We start from the raw sequence: 17500 nt of genomic DNA, 5'->3' as shown, positions 1-17500 counted from the left end.
CCCGTCATCTTTACACTCCCACTTTATTTCCTTTCCCACCATTGCCTTCAACAAATCCCTTCCCACCAACTTTTACTCTTCATAGTTTCACCCATCTTTTCTATCCCCCCCTTCAACGGTCAGCAGAGCCCTGTTGTGAGTTAGTTAAGATGGTGGTGGTGGTGGTGGTGGTGGTGCTGCTGCTACTGGTTATGGGCTGTCACTGGTCGTACATAAAGAAGACTGACCATGTAAGCAGATGTCTGACACAGCATTACTTGAGTCCTCCAACCGCCGCTGAAGAGTATGTGGGGGATTTTTTTTTTTTTTTTTTTTACGTAGGGAAGAGGGCCAGCCAAGGGCAAAAAAAAAAGTTAGAAAAAAGCCCACTTGAGCGCTGGCTCTCCAAAGAGTACAAAAAGTGCCAAAACCGTCAGCCAGAATTAGGGGAGCAAATACCTCGATACCTTCCTCTTAAAAGAAGACAAGTTGTAGGAATTTGGAAATACAGATGCAGGGAGGGAGTTCCAGAGTTTACCAGTGAAAGGGATGAATGATTGAGCGTACTGGTTAACTCTTGCATTAGAGAGTTGGACAGAATAGGGATGAGAGGAAGAAGAAAGCCTTGTGCAGCGTGGCCGCAGGAGGAGGGGAGGCATGCAGTTAGCAAGATCAGTAGAACAGTTACCATGAAAATAGCGATAAAATATAGAAAGGGATGCAACATTTCGGCGGTGAGAAAGAGACTGAAGACAGTTTGTCAGAGGAGGGAGTTGATGAGACGAAGAGCTTTCGATTCCACCCTATCAAGCAAAGCTGTGTGACTGGAACCCCCAAACATGCGAAGAGTACTCCATACAGGGACGGATAAGGCCCTTATACAGAGTAAGCAGTTGGAGGGGCGAGAAAAACTGGCGGAGACGCCTCAGAACACCTAACTTCATAGAAGCTGTTTTAGCAAGAGATGAGATGTGAAGTTTCCAGTTAAGATTATGAGCAAAGGACAGACCGAGGATATTCATTGTGGAAGAGGAAGATAGTTAAGTGTCATTGAAGAAGAGGGGATAGTTGTCTGGAAGGTTGTGTCGAGTTGATAGATGGAGGAATTGAGTTTTTGAGGCATTGAAAACTACTAGATTTTCTCTGCCCCAATCGGAAATTTTAGAAAGATCGGAAGTCAGGCGTTCCGTGGCGTCCCCGCGTGATCTGTTAATTTCCTGATTACATCTACATAGTAAATAAATTTCAAGGTTCTAAATAATGTGCTGTCACACTATCACTTAACAATAGAGGAATGTAAAGCCAAGTCCATAAGTGACATTTTCCACTATTTCATAGTCAATAATTATTTATTTTACTAATGTTTCATAAAGTCATCTTACAGAGCAATATCACGTCACGCAGCGAATTAAAACGCATAATAAATTGTTTGCTCACTCCTTCACCACGTCCAAACCACAGCTTCTCAAATAACTTCAAAGTATAGTTAATTATAATCAATCATATAATTACTACCGCATGTTAAACTACATTGTCTGTGACCAATTTTCACAGCTGCGCACAGACACCATAAATCTAATCCTCCTCTTCCTCCTCCTCCTCCTCCTTCTTCTTCTTCTTTTCCTCTTTCTCTATCTTATTCTTATCCTCCTCCTCCTCCTCCTCCTCCTCCACCTCCTCCTCCTCCTCCAACTTTTCCTTCTAAAATAAAATCAAAATGATGGAAAATTAAATGCATTTGTTGTACTGTAGAATCGTAATAAGTAAAAGACGGGCGAGTACTACACAGCAGAGAGACTTCAGGATAATAAAGCATTGCTCATAGAAAGGAAAACCGCAGGGTTTCCCATCTCTCTTAGTCTAAAATTAAACCTATACGTAAGTGTCGATGTGTTTTCCCTGCTGCCATTCGTCCTTTTTGGTTTCCGGTATGGAAAGCGTCGAAGATGTGCATCTGCTTCGTGATGGTGAACTACAGTGCTGAGGTTGATGGTAGCGATAGTGATGAAACTCTTGGTGATGATGGTTGTGATACCGATCATGACGACGATGATAATGATTGTGATAATGATAACGATCAAGGCCATGATGATGATAACAAAAAATAAAAATAATATGTAAGAACAATAACAAGATAGACGACAGCAACAACAAAATAATTATAATAATAATAAGAAGAAGAAGAAGAAAAAAAAGAAAGAATTATAATAAGAAAATTCGTTGACATTGACAACGATTATAATATGCAAATCAATAGGAATCAATCAAATTAACGAACACATGACCACATAATTCAGTTCTTTCTAAAAATAAATATAACTCATGATTAAAAAAATAACAAGTAATCAACATTCGAACTAATAAAGAAAATATGCAAACTGATACACTTAATGACAGCAAAAGCAGCGAATGACGTAATCAGTAAACTAAACGTTTGGATACTCTCTCTCTCTCTCTCTCTCTCTCTCTCTCTCTCTCTCTCTCTCTCTCTCTCTCTCTCTCTCTCTCTCTCTCTCTCTCTCTCTCTCTCTCTCTCTCTCTGTGCTTCTCTCTCTCTCTACTTGTGCTTCTCTCTCTCTTGTGCTCTCTCTCTCTCTCTCTCTCTCTCTCTCTCTCTCTCTCTCTCTCTCTCTCTCTCTACTTGTGCTTTATTTTTTTATCCATTGCACGCCAAACACTATGTATCCTTGAACCAAAAATATATAAGGCATTAAAATCTTCAAGGACAGATTGATGTGAAAGTAAATTACCATGAGTCAATATATTTAAATACTAAAGCTGTCAGTCAGCCGCTGTGGTGCAGTGGGACCGCGCGCACTATGTAGGCCCCAGGGTTCTCAAGCGCTAGGATTCGAATCATGGCCACGGTCCGAGGTTAGGAAGGGCATCAACTCGGAGTAACGCTTCCCAAACGCCAAAACCAAAGTCTTCCTGAGTCCTCTGTCAGGAGGCAGCGTCCTAGCCTTAATGTAATAAGGGAGGCGTTCGTAAACCGAGAAAAAAAAAGTTGTTAGCTAGCCATCCAATCAGTCAGTCACCCAACCAGCCAGTCAATCAAACGTACAAATGTTCAGGTCAGGTAGAAAATTTGAGAAAATATCAAGCACCTTTCACCAGCTGACTGTATCCATCTGTGTTCGTGGAAAATCGCCAAGCTTATGGAAAAGCTCCAGAAACCAGACATACTGAAGTTCATCCAGTACTACTACTACTACTACTACTACTAATAATAATAATAATAATAATAATAATAATAATAATAATATTGCAGATGATAAACAATTATTAGAGGAAAAAACAAGGAAAACAAACAAGAAGTAGTAAAAGCAAGAGTGCATGTGTGTGCTATGCCCGAGAGTGCACAAAGCAAACAAATTCTGACAATGGAGATGAACGAATCTGCTGCTTCTGTGTCCTTCGGCAAAAAGAATGGCTGCTATGTTAAAAGGAATGTGGCAATGCTACTAGTGATCCTGTTTGTGGGCTCACTAGTGGCAACATGACTCCTCGTTTATTATTTGGCACCCAACGTCAACCGGACATCAAACAGCTACCATGCAAGAGACCTCGAACTTGCAAAGGGTGATAATGCAATGGTGAGGCATACGTTTTATTTCCGCATATATTGATATAAGATGACTGAAGCTGTCCATATAACCTTCCACTTACAGCATGATTTAATCTGTAAAACTCCTACTGCAAACTATACTCAAATTTCATTCTCAAGAATAAAATTCTCCAGTCGCACATTCGTCTGTCCAGTCCAGTAGGTAGTGGGCGTGGGATTGAAACACTTTGTATTCGCTCCCACTTTTGTGTATATTTCCTGTTCTTATAGTGTGTATTCTTCTATTCTTGACGTATCTTTTGTCTTTTTTTTTTCCAAACTTTGATTGTATATTCTTTTCTTTTTTTAATTTCTTCCATTGATAATGTTCTGTACACCAATATATTTGCAATTATATCGTTTCAGGTTTGGTTTTCTACATTTTGCAAAGATGTTTCGTTTTCCTTTGTCACTATATTCAACACAGTCTAATAGAAAATGTTTAAGTGTTTCTTTTTCACGATTGCAACACAGTGTTCACTTTTTCTCTGAAATTGGTATATCCAATTTAGGTTAATATGTTAATTCTATCTCTCATAATTAACTTGGAGGCTAATCTGTTATCTATCCAGCTTTCTTACTTTGATTCTCTTGCAAATTTGTACTATTGCTTTTGTCTGTAATTTATCTTTGTATTTGGCTGTGTCCCATTTATTTATTTATTTATTTTATTTGCCTGTTATATTAGTTTTTGACAATTTACTGATTTGTGTTAGGTTAATGTCTATGTTTTTCATATATACTTTAAGAGTCTTATATTTGTTATTAATTCATTTCTATCTCCTTTAAACAAATGTTTTGAAAATAGTACTTTTATTTTCATGTTACTAGCATAACAGAAAGATGTTCCAACATATCCTCTTAGGGAACTGTTTGCTGTATATGTTGGGAGCTGTAAAATAGTTTTATAATCTGTTTTCAATTTTCTGCTACTTGATTAGCTCTTCCTCAGAATAACCTAATATTTCAGATGCAAATAGTATCGATGACAGTGCTATTCCTTTCCAAAAGGTCAAGGACACGAGGCTGCCAACCTTCCTACGACCACGGTACTACCTGGTTCGCCTTCAGCCATTCATAAGGGGCAATTTTAGCATCGCAGGTTATGTGGAGGTGGATGTGGTGGTGATGGAGGAAACCTCTGTCATTACTTTACACATGGCATACATCATCACCCACAATGATACAGTCAAGGTGTGTGTGTGTGTGTGTGTGTGTGTGTGTGTGTGTGTGTGTGTGTGTGTGTGTGTGTGTGTGTGTGTGTGTGTGTGTGTGTTGTATTCGACTGGAGGGGAACTATGCTCATGCTGTCCCGACTTTGCATCTTTTAGTGTCTAATATGGTCTTAAAATCATAATATTGTCTTCGCTCTTGCTACCACTTCGTCCAGTTCGCTCCATGTGTCCACTACCCTGTGGGAGAGATTTTTCTTGAAATTTCTTACGTAATAACCGTTTTTGGGTTTCTTTCCATATCCTCTAGTATCTCTTGCATCCCATTTTAGTAAATCTTCTATATCAGTAACCTCCATGTTCCTCATGATTCCGTATATGGTGGTGGTTATCAAGTCGTTCCTCTCTCTCCTTTGTTTCAATGTGGGCAGGTCTGGTCTTGCCAGTCTCTCTTCATATGTTAAATTAGTAAGGGTTGAGCCAACTTTATTGTTGCTCTTTTGTATCCACAAGCTTTTTGATGTGCTTTTTTTGTACTGGGTGACTACAATACTGCTGCATATTATAGTCGTGGTCTCATTTGGATGATTAATATGTTCTTTACCATTTCTTCGTCTGGTGTGGCGCGGATTGCCAGGCGACTAGCTGGGCTTCAGGTTTGTTGTGCTTGCAAGTTGAACGATCTTCTTACGTCCCTAATCTTCAAAATTGCTTTGGTGGGTTCAAGAGAACGCACTTATTTTCTTTTTTATAAACTCTACTTAATTATATTATTTAGATACATATATACCTTACGACCCTCCAACAAAGAAAAACACAAAAATATGATAATTCTTTCGTCACTCGATGTTCACTATCAAATATCTCACAAATTATATCATCAAATAGTTCACATTGTTACATTATACCCTGGACTCAAATCGCATTCCAAATTTAACACTCAGCAATAAAAACAATTCTCTCTTCACTTGAACTCTTTCAGATATCCCAGATTACTTCACCTTATTCACATTATTCAACTCAAATCACGCAGTTTATATACTCAATGATAAACTGCATCTTACACATAACCTGCAATTAACCTACAGATAGAAACACCATCCTACACATAACCAATTTCCCGTTATCGAAATATAACATACATTTTACTCTGACTGCATTACAACTCTCTGGCTCTACTTACTGGTAATGTGATAGGCGGTTTGACCATCTTAACTCTCTCTGGTCTGGCAGCTTTGTTTAGCTATCTATCTCTCACCTTCTCGTCTACTTCTCTCTCATTTCTATCTAATACACCTCGTTGGAGGACTTTTTGCCCTAACAAGGTTCCGGTTCTATAAAGTTTATTTTCCGGTATCTTAAGCATAAGGCTCATTTTCCTATAGCTTCCCATAAGTTTAATTTTCCAATAACCTCAGTAATCTCATCTTATAATCAGGTACAAGGTCTGTGTTCCCTATGGCCTGCCGTTATCTGCCTCATCCATAGTATTTGCTTCCGGCGATCTCTGCTTGTCTTGTATCTCCTTGTAATCTGCTGCTGTTCTTCGGCTCTGTTAGTCTTGTAATGCCTCACCACTTCAAGTTTTTCTCGATGGTTAGGGGTTCTGTTATCTATCAGATTGGTGATAGAGTTTTATAATCTTGATACTTACTTTCATGTCTCTCATTTTCTTTCTTCATTTCTTCTTCTTACTTCCTTCTTCATTTCTTAATTCTTGCTACCTTCTTTGTTACATGTTTCATTTCTTCTTAATTTTCAAATTACAATAGCTTCGGCACGGTGGAATCCTGTGTCTTCCTTCTTTCCACTCTTATATATGGGAACCACCTCAGCTCTTTTCCATTCCACTAGTACTGTTCCGTTTTCTATTGAGCATTTTATGATGTTGTATATAGGACTTGCTAGTTCTTCCCTACATCCTTTCAGTATTCTGCCTGAGACTTCTCCCATTGCCTTTTCTTCATCCAGTTCCTTCATTAATTCTTTTATTTTAAGCTTGGTTACTTTAATCTCTTCCATACAGATGGTCTCTCTATTACCCTGTGGTCTTTCAAATTTGGATTCCTTAGTAAAGATCTCCTGGAACTTATTATTTAACAGTTCTGCCATACTTTTTGGGTCTTCCACCATCCCATTTTCTCCTTTTAACCTTTCTATTGTTTCTTTTTGTCTTATTTTTCCGTTTATGAATTTGTAGAAAAATTTTGGTTAACAATTCATGACATTCCAAATCGACACTAGCACCAAATACGTACAATAAATTCAGTCCAATCTTTGCTGAATACAATGAACCGTTTCATTCATCATTCGAAAGGTCCGAACCTAAACTGAAATTAACTTAAAACAAAACCACCAAGAATCTACTTTTCCAAGGCATAAACCACAGTAAGAAAGTTAAATGAACGATGCAGTCAACGAATCGCAAATAATATGAGAAGTTTCCAACTTTCTTCATTTTTTGTCAAGAAAATTTATTTTCTATCATTCTGAATCTTAAACAGCCAACTACCGCAGAAGAGAATGAAAGGATAAGGGAAGGTGGGTGGGTATCACGTGGAGCAGCAGTAGTGGGTCGAGGTGTCGAGGTGGGCGTTACACAGCAGGTTCAGCAGCATTTGTATCTCTATGCTGTTGGTCTCGTAGGCGGAATGATGCACGTCGAAACAGTTCCACCACCGGCCTGCGTGTTAATGATAGAACTCAGCAGGCCTGTGTTATGGTTACTCTTCGTTTCCCACACTACTTTACTGTTCCTTCATAAGAATGCAGTTTGTTCATCAATATGGAAAATTTCTTTGCCAATACAAATTAGTAAATGATTAAATCATTGAAGACTAAATAGCAAAAATTCACAAGAGTAGTCTTAAATATGTTCCTCTTTATAACAAATGCCCATGTTCATCGAAATTAATTACAAAGCCGTGAAAATCAACTGAAGGTTATAACAAATTATTTACACTTAGATTATGAATATTATATATTTAAAATATTTTCTAACAGATCATCTAATCCCACCCAATCTAACCTTAACTCTCTGATGAACATAATTTATGTAGTAGAATAAGTAGATTTTCATTCCCTGTTTTAAAGGTGATCAAAAACTCTTACACGATTACAATGATCAAATACATAATAAAAGAAGCAACCTAAGTATTTTAAGTACTATGATGCTTTGCCATAATATATCTTACTGTGGTAGACTGTGTGGTTGAAATAGCCGGCCTCCCTTAGCTGCTGACACTCCCTCAAGTTTGCCAGGTTGAAGGGCAGAGCAGAGTCCCACAGCCACGCACCCGTCTTTCTGCAGATAAAATGCAGGGACTCTTATGGTCTGCCAGTGGTAAGGTGCGACCACACTTGCTCGAAAGGCTGTTCAAAACACTGCTGGAGACAAGGTCACATCCATGTCAACATTTGACCAGTGTTCGCAGCGACGTTAGAAGGTAATGGCGAAGGTGGCCCACACCTGGTAGATAAACTGCACCATGTTCACGAGGGAGGACGCGATACTTGATATTGACCCAACTGATGTGTGAACAACAGAAACACGAACGGAATAGACAAATTTCGGATGTGTTCACTAGCAAAGTGCCGTGATAAAATGTTTGAGAAGACATTTGAGAACATAATGGCAGACGTTGGCCTTACTGGCACAAATAGTGAATATTCCATCATCGAGAAAGACAGAGAGAGAGAGAGAGAGAGAGAGAGAGAGAGAGAGAGAGAGAGAGAGAGAGAGAGAGAGAGAGAGAGAGAGACACAGAGAGAGAGAGAGACACAGAGAGAGAGAGAGAGAGAGAGAGAGAGAGAGAGAGAGAGAGAGAGAGAGAGAGAGAGAGAGAGAGAGAGAGAGAGAGAGAGAGAGAGAGAGAGAGAGAGAGAGAGAGAGAGAGAGAGAGAGAGAGAGAGAGAGAGAGAGAGAGAGAGAGAGAGAGAGAGAGAGAGAGAGAGAGAGAGAGAGAGAGAGAGAGAGAGAGAGAGAGAGAGAGAGAGAGAGAGAGAGAGAGAGAGAGAGAGAGAGAGAGAGAGAGAGAGAGAGAGAGAGAGAGAGAGAGAGAGAGAGAGAGAGAGAGAGAGAGAGAGAGAGAGAGAGACAGAGAGAGAGAGAGACAGAGAGAGAGAGAGAGAGACAGACAGACAGACAGAGAGAGACAGACAGACAGAGAGAGAGAGAGAGAGAGAGAGAGAGAGAGAGAGAGAGAGAGAGAGAGAGAGAGAGAGAGAGAGAGAGAGAGAGAGAGAGAGAGAGAGAGAGAGAGAGAGAGAGAGAGAGAGAGAGAGAGAGAGAGAGAGAGAGAGAGAGAGAGAGAGAGAGAGAGAGAGAGAGAGACAGACAGACAGACAGACAGACAGACAGACAGACAGACAGACAGACAGACAGACAGACAGACAGACAGACAGACAGAGAGAGAGAGAGAGAGAGAGAGAGAGAGAGAGAGAGAGAGAGAGAGAGAGAGAGAGAGAGAGAGAGAGAGAGAGAGAGAGAGAGAGAGAGAGAGAGAGAGAGAGAGAGAGAGAGAGAGAGAGAGAGAGAGAGAGAGAGAGAGAGAGAGAGAGAGAGAGAGAGAGAGAGAGAGAGAGAGAGGTCACGCACGTGGTAGCTCATGTTTTTCGTGGTGTTACAGTGGTTTAACAAAGTGCAGTGTTGTGAAAATTTCAGTGCTTGAAATGTTAAGTATCCTGGTGTCCATGTAAAAGTGTAAGGTGTGCTAAGCCTTGCAATAGTGTTGAAAAATCACTTGAAAAGAGTGCTTGTACCCGTGCAGTAACCGAGACCCGGGCGTGACCTGACGCGAGGCCTAAGGCAGCACACAGTTGCCAAATATCTCTAAGGTAGTTTCTAAAGAACCTGTATCTCTCTCTCCATGGCTGGTTTGGCTTGACTTGTGGGAAAGGTAGTTAGTGTAGTGTGTTTTTTGTGCGCCTGTGGGGAAGTGCTTTGTGTTCTGTGCCAGTGTTCAGTGTCTGTGTTCACGAGTATGATAGTGTTGTCGTCCCCACACCTGGCTCCACAATTCCCCAGGGAATCACTAATCCTCTCCCTCAATGTCTAGCCCCGCCCACTGCCCCATAGCCAGGCGAGACTTGCCTGGCTACCAGCCACAGAATTGGTGTTGCGTTTGTGGCAAAGCAACACTTAAGACTCAACACGTGAGCTGTGACGAGGAAACCTGCCGTAACCTTTGTCACAACAGCTGCCTTGGGGATACGCCAGTCTTCAAGTGTAGCTACACGGAACAGCTACGACTCCAAGCAAACATCCCGGACCCCGTCACCTACATCAGCGAGGAGACTGACACACCCCACGCCACTACCGGACGATAGTGGGGAGAGTCAGTGGGAGGGCTTGAGAGAGGAGAGCTAGTTTCACTAGTTGAGAAGCTCACTGAGGAAGCCTCTCAACAAAACTGTGATTAAGTCCTCCAGGACGACCGAGACTTGATCATACAGCACAGAGACGTGTTTGCTGCGGCTCTCAGAGTAGCAGACAGGCTGATAGCGTCAAAACAGCGCCAGACGCAAGTAGCCACACGCTCTCAGGCAGTCAGCGCCCACGCAGAGTCAATTGACGAACACTGGGAGGTGGTTTGTCAGGACTCTGAGAGGTGGAGGACGTGGTGGAGCTCGGATAAACCGCAACAGCTCCGGTACGCAGCTGTTTCCACTTCCACCTTCCCTTCGCCTGCCCGGGAAACAACGACCGCTCCGCCTACCTCCACTGCTTCCACCGCCACACAGAGCGACTGTGACACCTCCCCAGCGTCCACTGTCACTCCTTCTGCCACACAGAGTGACTGCTCGGTACTCACTACCACGTCTACCGCCACACAGAGCAGCAGGGACTCTTCCTCCATAAACACAGCGAACGGAGTAGATCGCGGTGCCTCTGTTCGCCCACGAACCTCTCCTCAGACCACTTCAGGAGATTGGAGAAAAAAGAAATCTAAGAGGGAAGTGCAGCAGGACGCGAGGAGGGTGTCCAGCGAAGGACTGAGGACTCACCAGGCCACCAAGCAGACACAAAAGCGAGCCAAGGCAAAAGTGTGTGAGTACTGCTCACGGAAAGGACACACTTCTGCTACTTGCCACGCCAGAACTGACGATTTACGTCAGGAGCGTCTCCTACAGCGGCTCCTTACGGTGGAAAGACACAGCCACACCCTTCCCACCTGCAGCGCCTCAGCCCGCCCACCCCCTCACTTCATTTCAGTCCTTGCCACAACCTCGCCCACTCCTTCCTCAGCCTGGTATCTGGAATCAGAGCCAGGGGCGGCAGTGGACCACTCCTCTTCACCAGTACCAGCAGTCGGCCGCGGACCCTAACCACCACCTCGGACTAGCAGGCCTCGCTCACTACCATCCCTCACCATGGTACAGCCAGCTTGCCCCGCCGCCAACTAAAGGTCGTCTCTAGCAACGTCCGTGGTCTCCGGACTAACCTTGCAGACTTATACCACAACTGTGTGCAACGACACAATGCAGACGTTGTTGTGGTGACCGAGACATGGCTGAACAGTGAGGTGGAGCCCACGTATGGCAGGATGCAGGGCTTCACCCACTGGGTGAGGAGGGACCGACAGGAGCGAACAGGAGGTGGAGTGGCTGTCTGCTTCAAGGAAGGAATGCAGGCCCAGCTACTCGACATAGACACGCCTCCACTGATGGAGATGATGTACTTCCGAGTAATGCTGGCAGACCGCTCAGCCCTCCTGCTGTGTGCCCTGTATCGCCCCCCGCGACAAGGGCCTGACTCACTCCTGTACCTGACTGAGACCTTAGACAACCTGATGATGGCACACAGCTGCAGCCACGTGCTGATTGTGGGGGATCTCAATCACCACCTGGAAAGAGACGCCTACGAGAATCTCCTGAGGTGCAGGGTCTGACAGATCATGTCACCTTCCCCACACATGAACGAGGAGGGACATTAGACCCTGTCATCTCAGACTACCAGGAAGACAAGCTTCAGTGTCATCAGCTGGGGCTCGTGGGCAGCTCTGACCATCACGCTGTACTGACACAGCTGGAAGTGGGCGTGGCTCAGGACGAGGCCACCACCCGCACCATCTGGCTGTGGAACAAAGCAGACTTGGCTTCCCTGCGCCGCGACCTGACCCACACCCCATGGGCCACTCTGCTACGCGTAGAGGGAATTCATAAGAATTGTGCATTTGGTGATAAGTTTTTGAAATTTGGCATGGATGTAGATATGGCCATAAAGATTTCAAAAACCATCGCAAACAAAGTGGGCCTACCCCCTGGTGGCCGGTTTGCACTAAATTCAATATGGCCGCCATGCGACACTGACGATATTGTATTTCAGCTTCTATTTACACTAGAACATCATGCAATACCTCCACATATTTTGACATGACAAAGCCATTTATCAGGTTCCAAAACACTTTTGATGGCTGGTTTAAGAGATATCCAATATGGCCACCATGCGGAGCTACAGATGTGATATCTCAGATTCTATTTACAATAGAGCATCATGCTCATACCCATTGCCTACTTATTTTGGCATGATAAGTCCATTTATTAGGTTTAAAAACACTTCTGATGGCTGGTTTAGTAGATATCTGATATATTGCTGTGTTTAAATGACATATAATATATACATATAGAGAGAGAGAGAGAGAGAGATGTATGGGCATTGTATGGCTATACTCGATCATCTAAACTTCAGATGCAAGATGGCTTGCGTTACATGTTCAAAGTATATTTGCAGAAAGGCAACAATCAATCAATAAATGAATGAAATCAATGAAATGCAGGTCTTAAAAATCTGCACTTAACCTTAAAATTGAATGATGAACAAGAGAAAATTAAGAGGAAGTGAATTGCAAACACCAAACCTACTTACTCAGCATAATTTGTAAAACCTAAGAGTAAGTTGCAATGTGAATCTAGACTGTGTTGTCACTGTTGGTACAACCTCATCCACACTTGCACAGTGATGTGCAATGAAGCTGAGCTCCCCAGCACTTGCAGTTGCCCCTGCAGAGAGTGAAGCACTTGCACTCACCTCTCACCTTCTCGCCCTCCAGAGACGCCACGTCCCACACAGGTAATACACCACCAGACCGACGGATCAACCATGGTTTGGCTACCATTGCCGTGTTGCTGCCGAGGCAAAGTATGCTGCCTGGCTCCGCTACAAGAGGAACCCGACTCGGCGCAACAAGGACCTGCACAGGGCTGCATGCAGGAGGATGGTGGTAACCAGCAAGTGGGCCTTAAAAAAGTGGGAAGAAAGCCTGCGCCGGAAACTATGTGGCACTGGCGTAGGAAACAAAACTTGGTGGTCCCTTGTTAAGGACAAACAAGGAACTGGCCACCAAGAATCCATCCCTCCCCTCAGCAAGCAGGACGGTACTGTCGCCACCAGCAGTAAGGAGAGGGCACAGTTGCTGGCTTCCTTGTTTGCTGAGCCACCGCCTCAGCTGGTCCAGCAATGTGAGAAGACTGTCACCATGGTGGAGGTGACGCATCAGCAGGTGAAGCGATTATTGCGGGGCTGGACACACAGAAAGCCACCGGCCCTGATGACATCAGCCCGCACCTGCTGAAGCGATGCTCCCAGGAACTGGCTGCCCCTCTCACCCAAGTTCACAACTTGTGTACGGGAAAACGTCTGGCCTTCAGTGTGGAAGGAGGCTCGAGTAGTTCCTGCACAAAAAAGCTCCAGGACGGACCCAAAAAACTACAGACCCATATCCCTGTTGTCAGTGGTGGGTAAAGTGTTTGAGAGGGTCGTGGCAGAGGTGGTGTGTAGCCATCTCAAGGACAATGCCCTCCTCTCAGACCAACAGTTTGGGTTCAGACCTGGAAGGTCAACCTCCGACCTAATGATGCTTCTCACCAGGCAGTGGCAGGACGCCCTCGACGACGGCAAGGACACTATAGTGGTTGCTTTGGACATAGCAGGAGCTTTTGATAAAGTATGGCACAACGGATTACTAGAAAAGCTTCGTGCTAAAGGCATCCAGGGTGGCTTGCTACGACTCCTGGGAAATTACCTGCAGGACAGAAGCCTCAAGGTGGTTGTCAACGGGCAAACATCTGAGTCCCTGCCTGTGGAGGCATCAGTGCCACAGGGTTCAATTCTTGGCCCACTCGTGGAATATCTACGTGGATGATCTTCTCCAGCTACTGCCAGGAGTCATGGCCTATGCTGATGACTGCACTCTCTCCTATACCTATCCACGCCAGGACAGTGGGCGGGCTGCTGAGGCCATCAATCAGCAGCTACGAGTGATAAAGGAGTGGGGTGCTTGCTGGCAAGTGACATTCGCGCCGGAGAAGACACAGGCAATGGTTGTCTCTCGGTCCCCAGCCGCCATGGCAGCAATGGCAGGAAAGTTGTCTTTGGCGCTGCTGCTCTCCCACCCAAGATGACGTCAAGATACTTGGAGTGGAGGTGGATCGAGGGCTGAGGTTTGACAGCCATGTCAAAACCATTGCCAAGAAAGCCTCTCACAGGATCTCCGCTCTCAGAAGGATCGCCAGTTTCCTCGACAGGAAGGGGAGACTGCTGCTGTACAAGGCACAGGTGCGGCCCCACCTTGAATACGCAGCTCTCTCCTGGATGTCCTGTGCCGCCACACACAGAAGGAGACTGGACAGCATCCAACGCCGCGCCATACGGCTAGTAGATGCTGCACTACCACCTCACCCAGAGCCTGAGCGTCCTCTTGATTCACTGGAACACCGCAGAGACGTGGCGGCGATCGTAGTGTTCCATAAGGCACAGGTGCAAAGAGTGCCACATCTGGCAGGGCTGCGTCATCCTCTAAGAGTCACCGCACGGAGCACGAGAACGGTGCTCAATGGTGGTGACGCCGTAGAGGTGCCGCGATCCCACGGGTGTCAGCATCAACGCACCTTCGCAGGACGCGTCTCCAGGATGTGGAACTTGTTCACGGCCGCGGTGCCTCACGTCCAGGAGATGAACACTCAGTGTCAAACTGATGGCACATAAGTGGAGACAGACACTGCCAACTCCTCTGACACTCTTTGTGACGTGACACTCAGCGTAGTGCAGTGCGTGAATAGTGCTAGTGAAGTGAAACGAATAGTGCTCCATTTACATGCTGACCATCTTGTATATTATCTATTTTTAAGTCTTGTAAATATTGTAGAGAAATAGATTGTAGTACCCTTAGAATAGGTAGCACACGACAGTGCACATTTGGGTACATGTTCCTTTGTATAAAGTTATGTTTAAATAAAAAAAAAAGAGACAGAGAGAGAGAGAGAGACAGAGACAGAGACAGAGACAGAGAGAGAGAGAGAGAGAGAGAGAGAGAGAGAGAGAGAGACAGACAGAGAGAGACAGAGAAAGAGAGAGAGAGAGAGAGAGAGAGAGAGAGAGAGAGAGAGAGAGAGAGAGAGAGAGAGAGAGAGAGAGAGAGAGAGAGAGAGAGAGAGAGAGAGAGAGAGAGAGAGAGAGAGAGAGAGAGAGAGATGGCAACACAGTCAATAGGAGGAGCAGCCGAGGTCCCAGCGGGGATGGACCTCGGCCCCTTGGGAGAGCGAATACTAACAGCACTCCTCGCCATAACAGCAACCCGCCGGCACCAAGAAACGTCGGCCACTCCCCTCTCCTTACAGTTGTCTCTACCAACGTGAGAGGGTTTCGTAGCAACATTGCTGATCTCTCCCACAACTTTGTACTACGACAAAAAGCCGATATTGTGGCGGTGAGCGAAACGTGGATGAGTGACACTGTGGAGCCGTCATTTGGCAAAATAAAAGGCTACACGAAGTGGGTGAGGAAGGATCGTATCGGCAGGACAGGTGGAGGTGTGGCTGTTTGTTTTAAAAATGGCCTCCAGACTCAGGAACTGTCAGTAGACCTTCCTCAGCAAATGGAAGCACTTTTTTTCCGAATAGTGCTGACTGACAACAGTGGCTTGCTGCTCTGTGTACTATATCGCCCCCCCAGGCAAGGCCGATTCTCGCTTGACTTCCTGGCGGAGGAGATGGACAACTTGCTCCAACACCACGGCTGCAAGAACGACCTCATCGTGGGAGATCTAAATTTCCATCTCGAGCAGCAAGCTTACAACAACTTAGTGACAGTGTCCGGCCTCACCAACCACGTCACATTTCAGACCCACGAAAGAGGAGGCCTGCTCGACCCAGTATTATCAGACCTCCCGGAAGAAAGAATATTGTGTCAGCAGCTGGATAAAGTGGGTAGTTCGGACCACCACGCCGTACTGACGAAGATCCAGCTACATGTGGCGAGGGAAAAGCTGCACCTCGAACCATCTGGCTATGGGAGCAAGCTAGCTGGCGTGACATGAGGGGCGCACTGACAGCCACAGACTGGCAGACGGTGCTCACGGGAGACGCGGAGGAGATGACTAACGCTCTCACCTCAATCCTGGCCACACTACAGGACCGCCACGTCCCTCACCGCACATACCTCGCCAAGGCCACAAACCCCAATGGTTTGGCTTCCGCTGTCAGATAGCTGCCGAAGCCAAGTATGCAGCATGGAGGAGATACAAGCAGCGCCCGTCACAACACAACCTCACCATGCACCGAGCTGCTTGTAAGAGAATGACTGACACCTCCAAGTGGGCGAGGAAACACTGGGAGCAAGACCTCAGGAGAAAGCTCACAGGCCCAGGAGTTGGAGATAAGACGTGGTGGACACTGGTCAAGGAGAGGCAGGGTGTGATGCGGCAGGAGAGCGTGCCCCTCACCAGGCAGGACGGAACCACTGCCTCAAGCAGTGATGACAAGGCTGCACTCCTGGCAAAATTATTTGCAGAAAAAATGCAGGTTGAGAGCCCCACACGCCCCCCTCCAGTGCTACCCCGGGAGACAGCGCACACCATCACCTCAATACCCATCACCACGGAGCTGGTGGAAAAGCACTCGGGCAACTGGACGCAGGGAAAGCCACGGGCCCAGATGGAATCAGCCCCGGGTGCTGAAACAATGTGCCAGGAACTGTCAGTGCCTCTTGCTGCTATTTTTCTGCCTGCCTGGCAGAAAAAGTGGCCAGCATCCTGGAAGGAGGCATACGTGGTCCCTGTGCATAAAAAAGGGTCCAAGTCTGACCCAAGGCACTACCGACCCATCTCCCTGCTGTCTGTGATGGGTAAGGTGTTCGAAAACTGGTGGCAGCCGTCATATGGCAGCACCTGGATGAACACCAGCTTCTCTCACCCCACCAGTTCGGGTTTCGGCCAGGTCGATCTACTTCCGATCTCCTTCTCCTACTCTCCCAGGAATGGCAGGACACCCTTGACGAAGGCCTGGACACGCTCGTAGTGGCCCTTGATATCGCGGGGCTTATGACCGAGTGTGGCATGCGGGTCTTCTGACTAAGCTCCAAGCCAAGGGCATCGACGGCGGTCTCCTGAAGCTACTCGAGGATTACCTCCAAGGAAGGACACTTCGAACCGTCGTCAATGGGCGGACCTCATCACCCACCAATATAGGAGCGTCAGTTCCACAGGGCTCAGTGCTTGGCCCAGTCCTGTGGAATGTGTATATAGACGATCTCCTGCGCCAGCTTCCTGCAGTCAAGGCTTACGCCGACGACTGCACAATCTCCCTCTCCTACTGCCGCCAGGACAGCCAGCGCGCCGTGGCCAACATCAACCGCCAGCTGAAGGCAGCAGAAGAGTGGGGGAAGGTGTGGCAAGTCACCTTCGCGCCGGACAAGACACACGCCATGGTCATCTCACGATCCCCTGCCGCCTCTCAGGCCGTGGAA

General features: G+C 46.0%; 1 protein-coding gene across 1 annotated transcript in view; it reads right to left on the bottom strand.

Moving 5' to 3' along the window:
* Positions 1-6769: 6769 nt before the first annotated feature.
* Positions 6770-17500, bottom strand: part of LOC123508476 — an 18626-nt gene continuing 7895 nt past the window's right edge. The window contains 2 exon segments of the mRNA XM_045262228.1: positions 6770-7441; positions 7953-8062. Coding sequence (XP_045118163.1) covers positions 7311-7441; positions 7953-8062 — 241 coding nt within the window. The 3' untranslated portion in view covers positions 6770-7310.

Source organism: Portunus trituberculatus, chromosome 24 (genome assembly GCF_017591435.1).
Source record: "Portunus trituberculatus isolate SZX2019 chromosome 24, ASM1759143v1, whole genome shotgun sequence".
NCBI lineage: Eukaryota > Metazoa > Arthropoda > Malacostraca > Decapoda > Portunidae > Portunus > Portunus trituberculatus.
The sequence above is the reverse complement of the archived record's forward strand: the minus strand, read 5'-3'. Positions and strand labels throughout refer to the sequence as shown.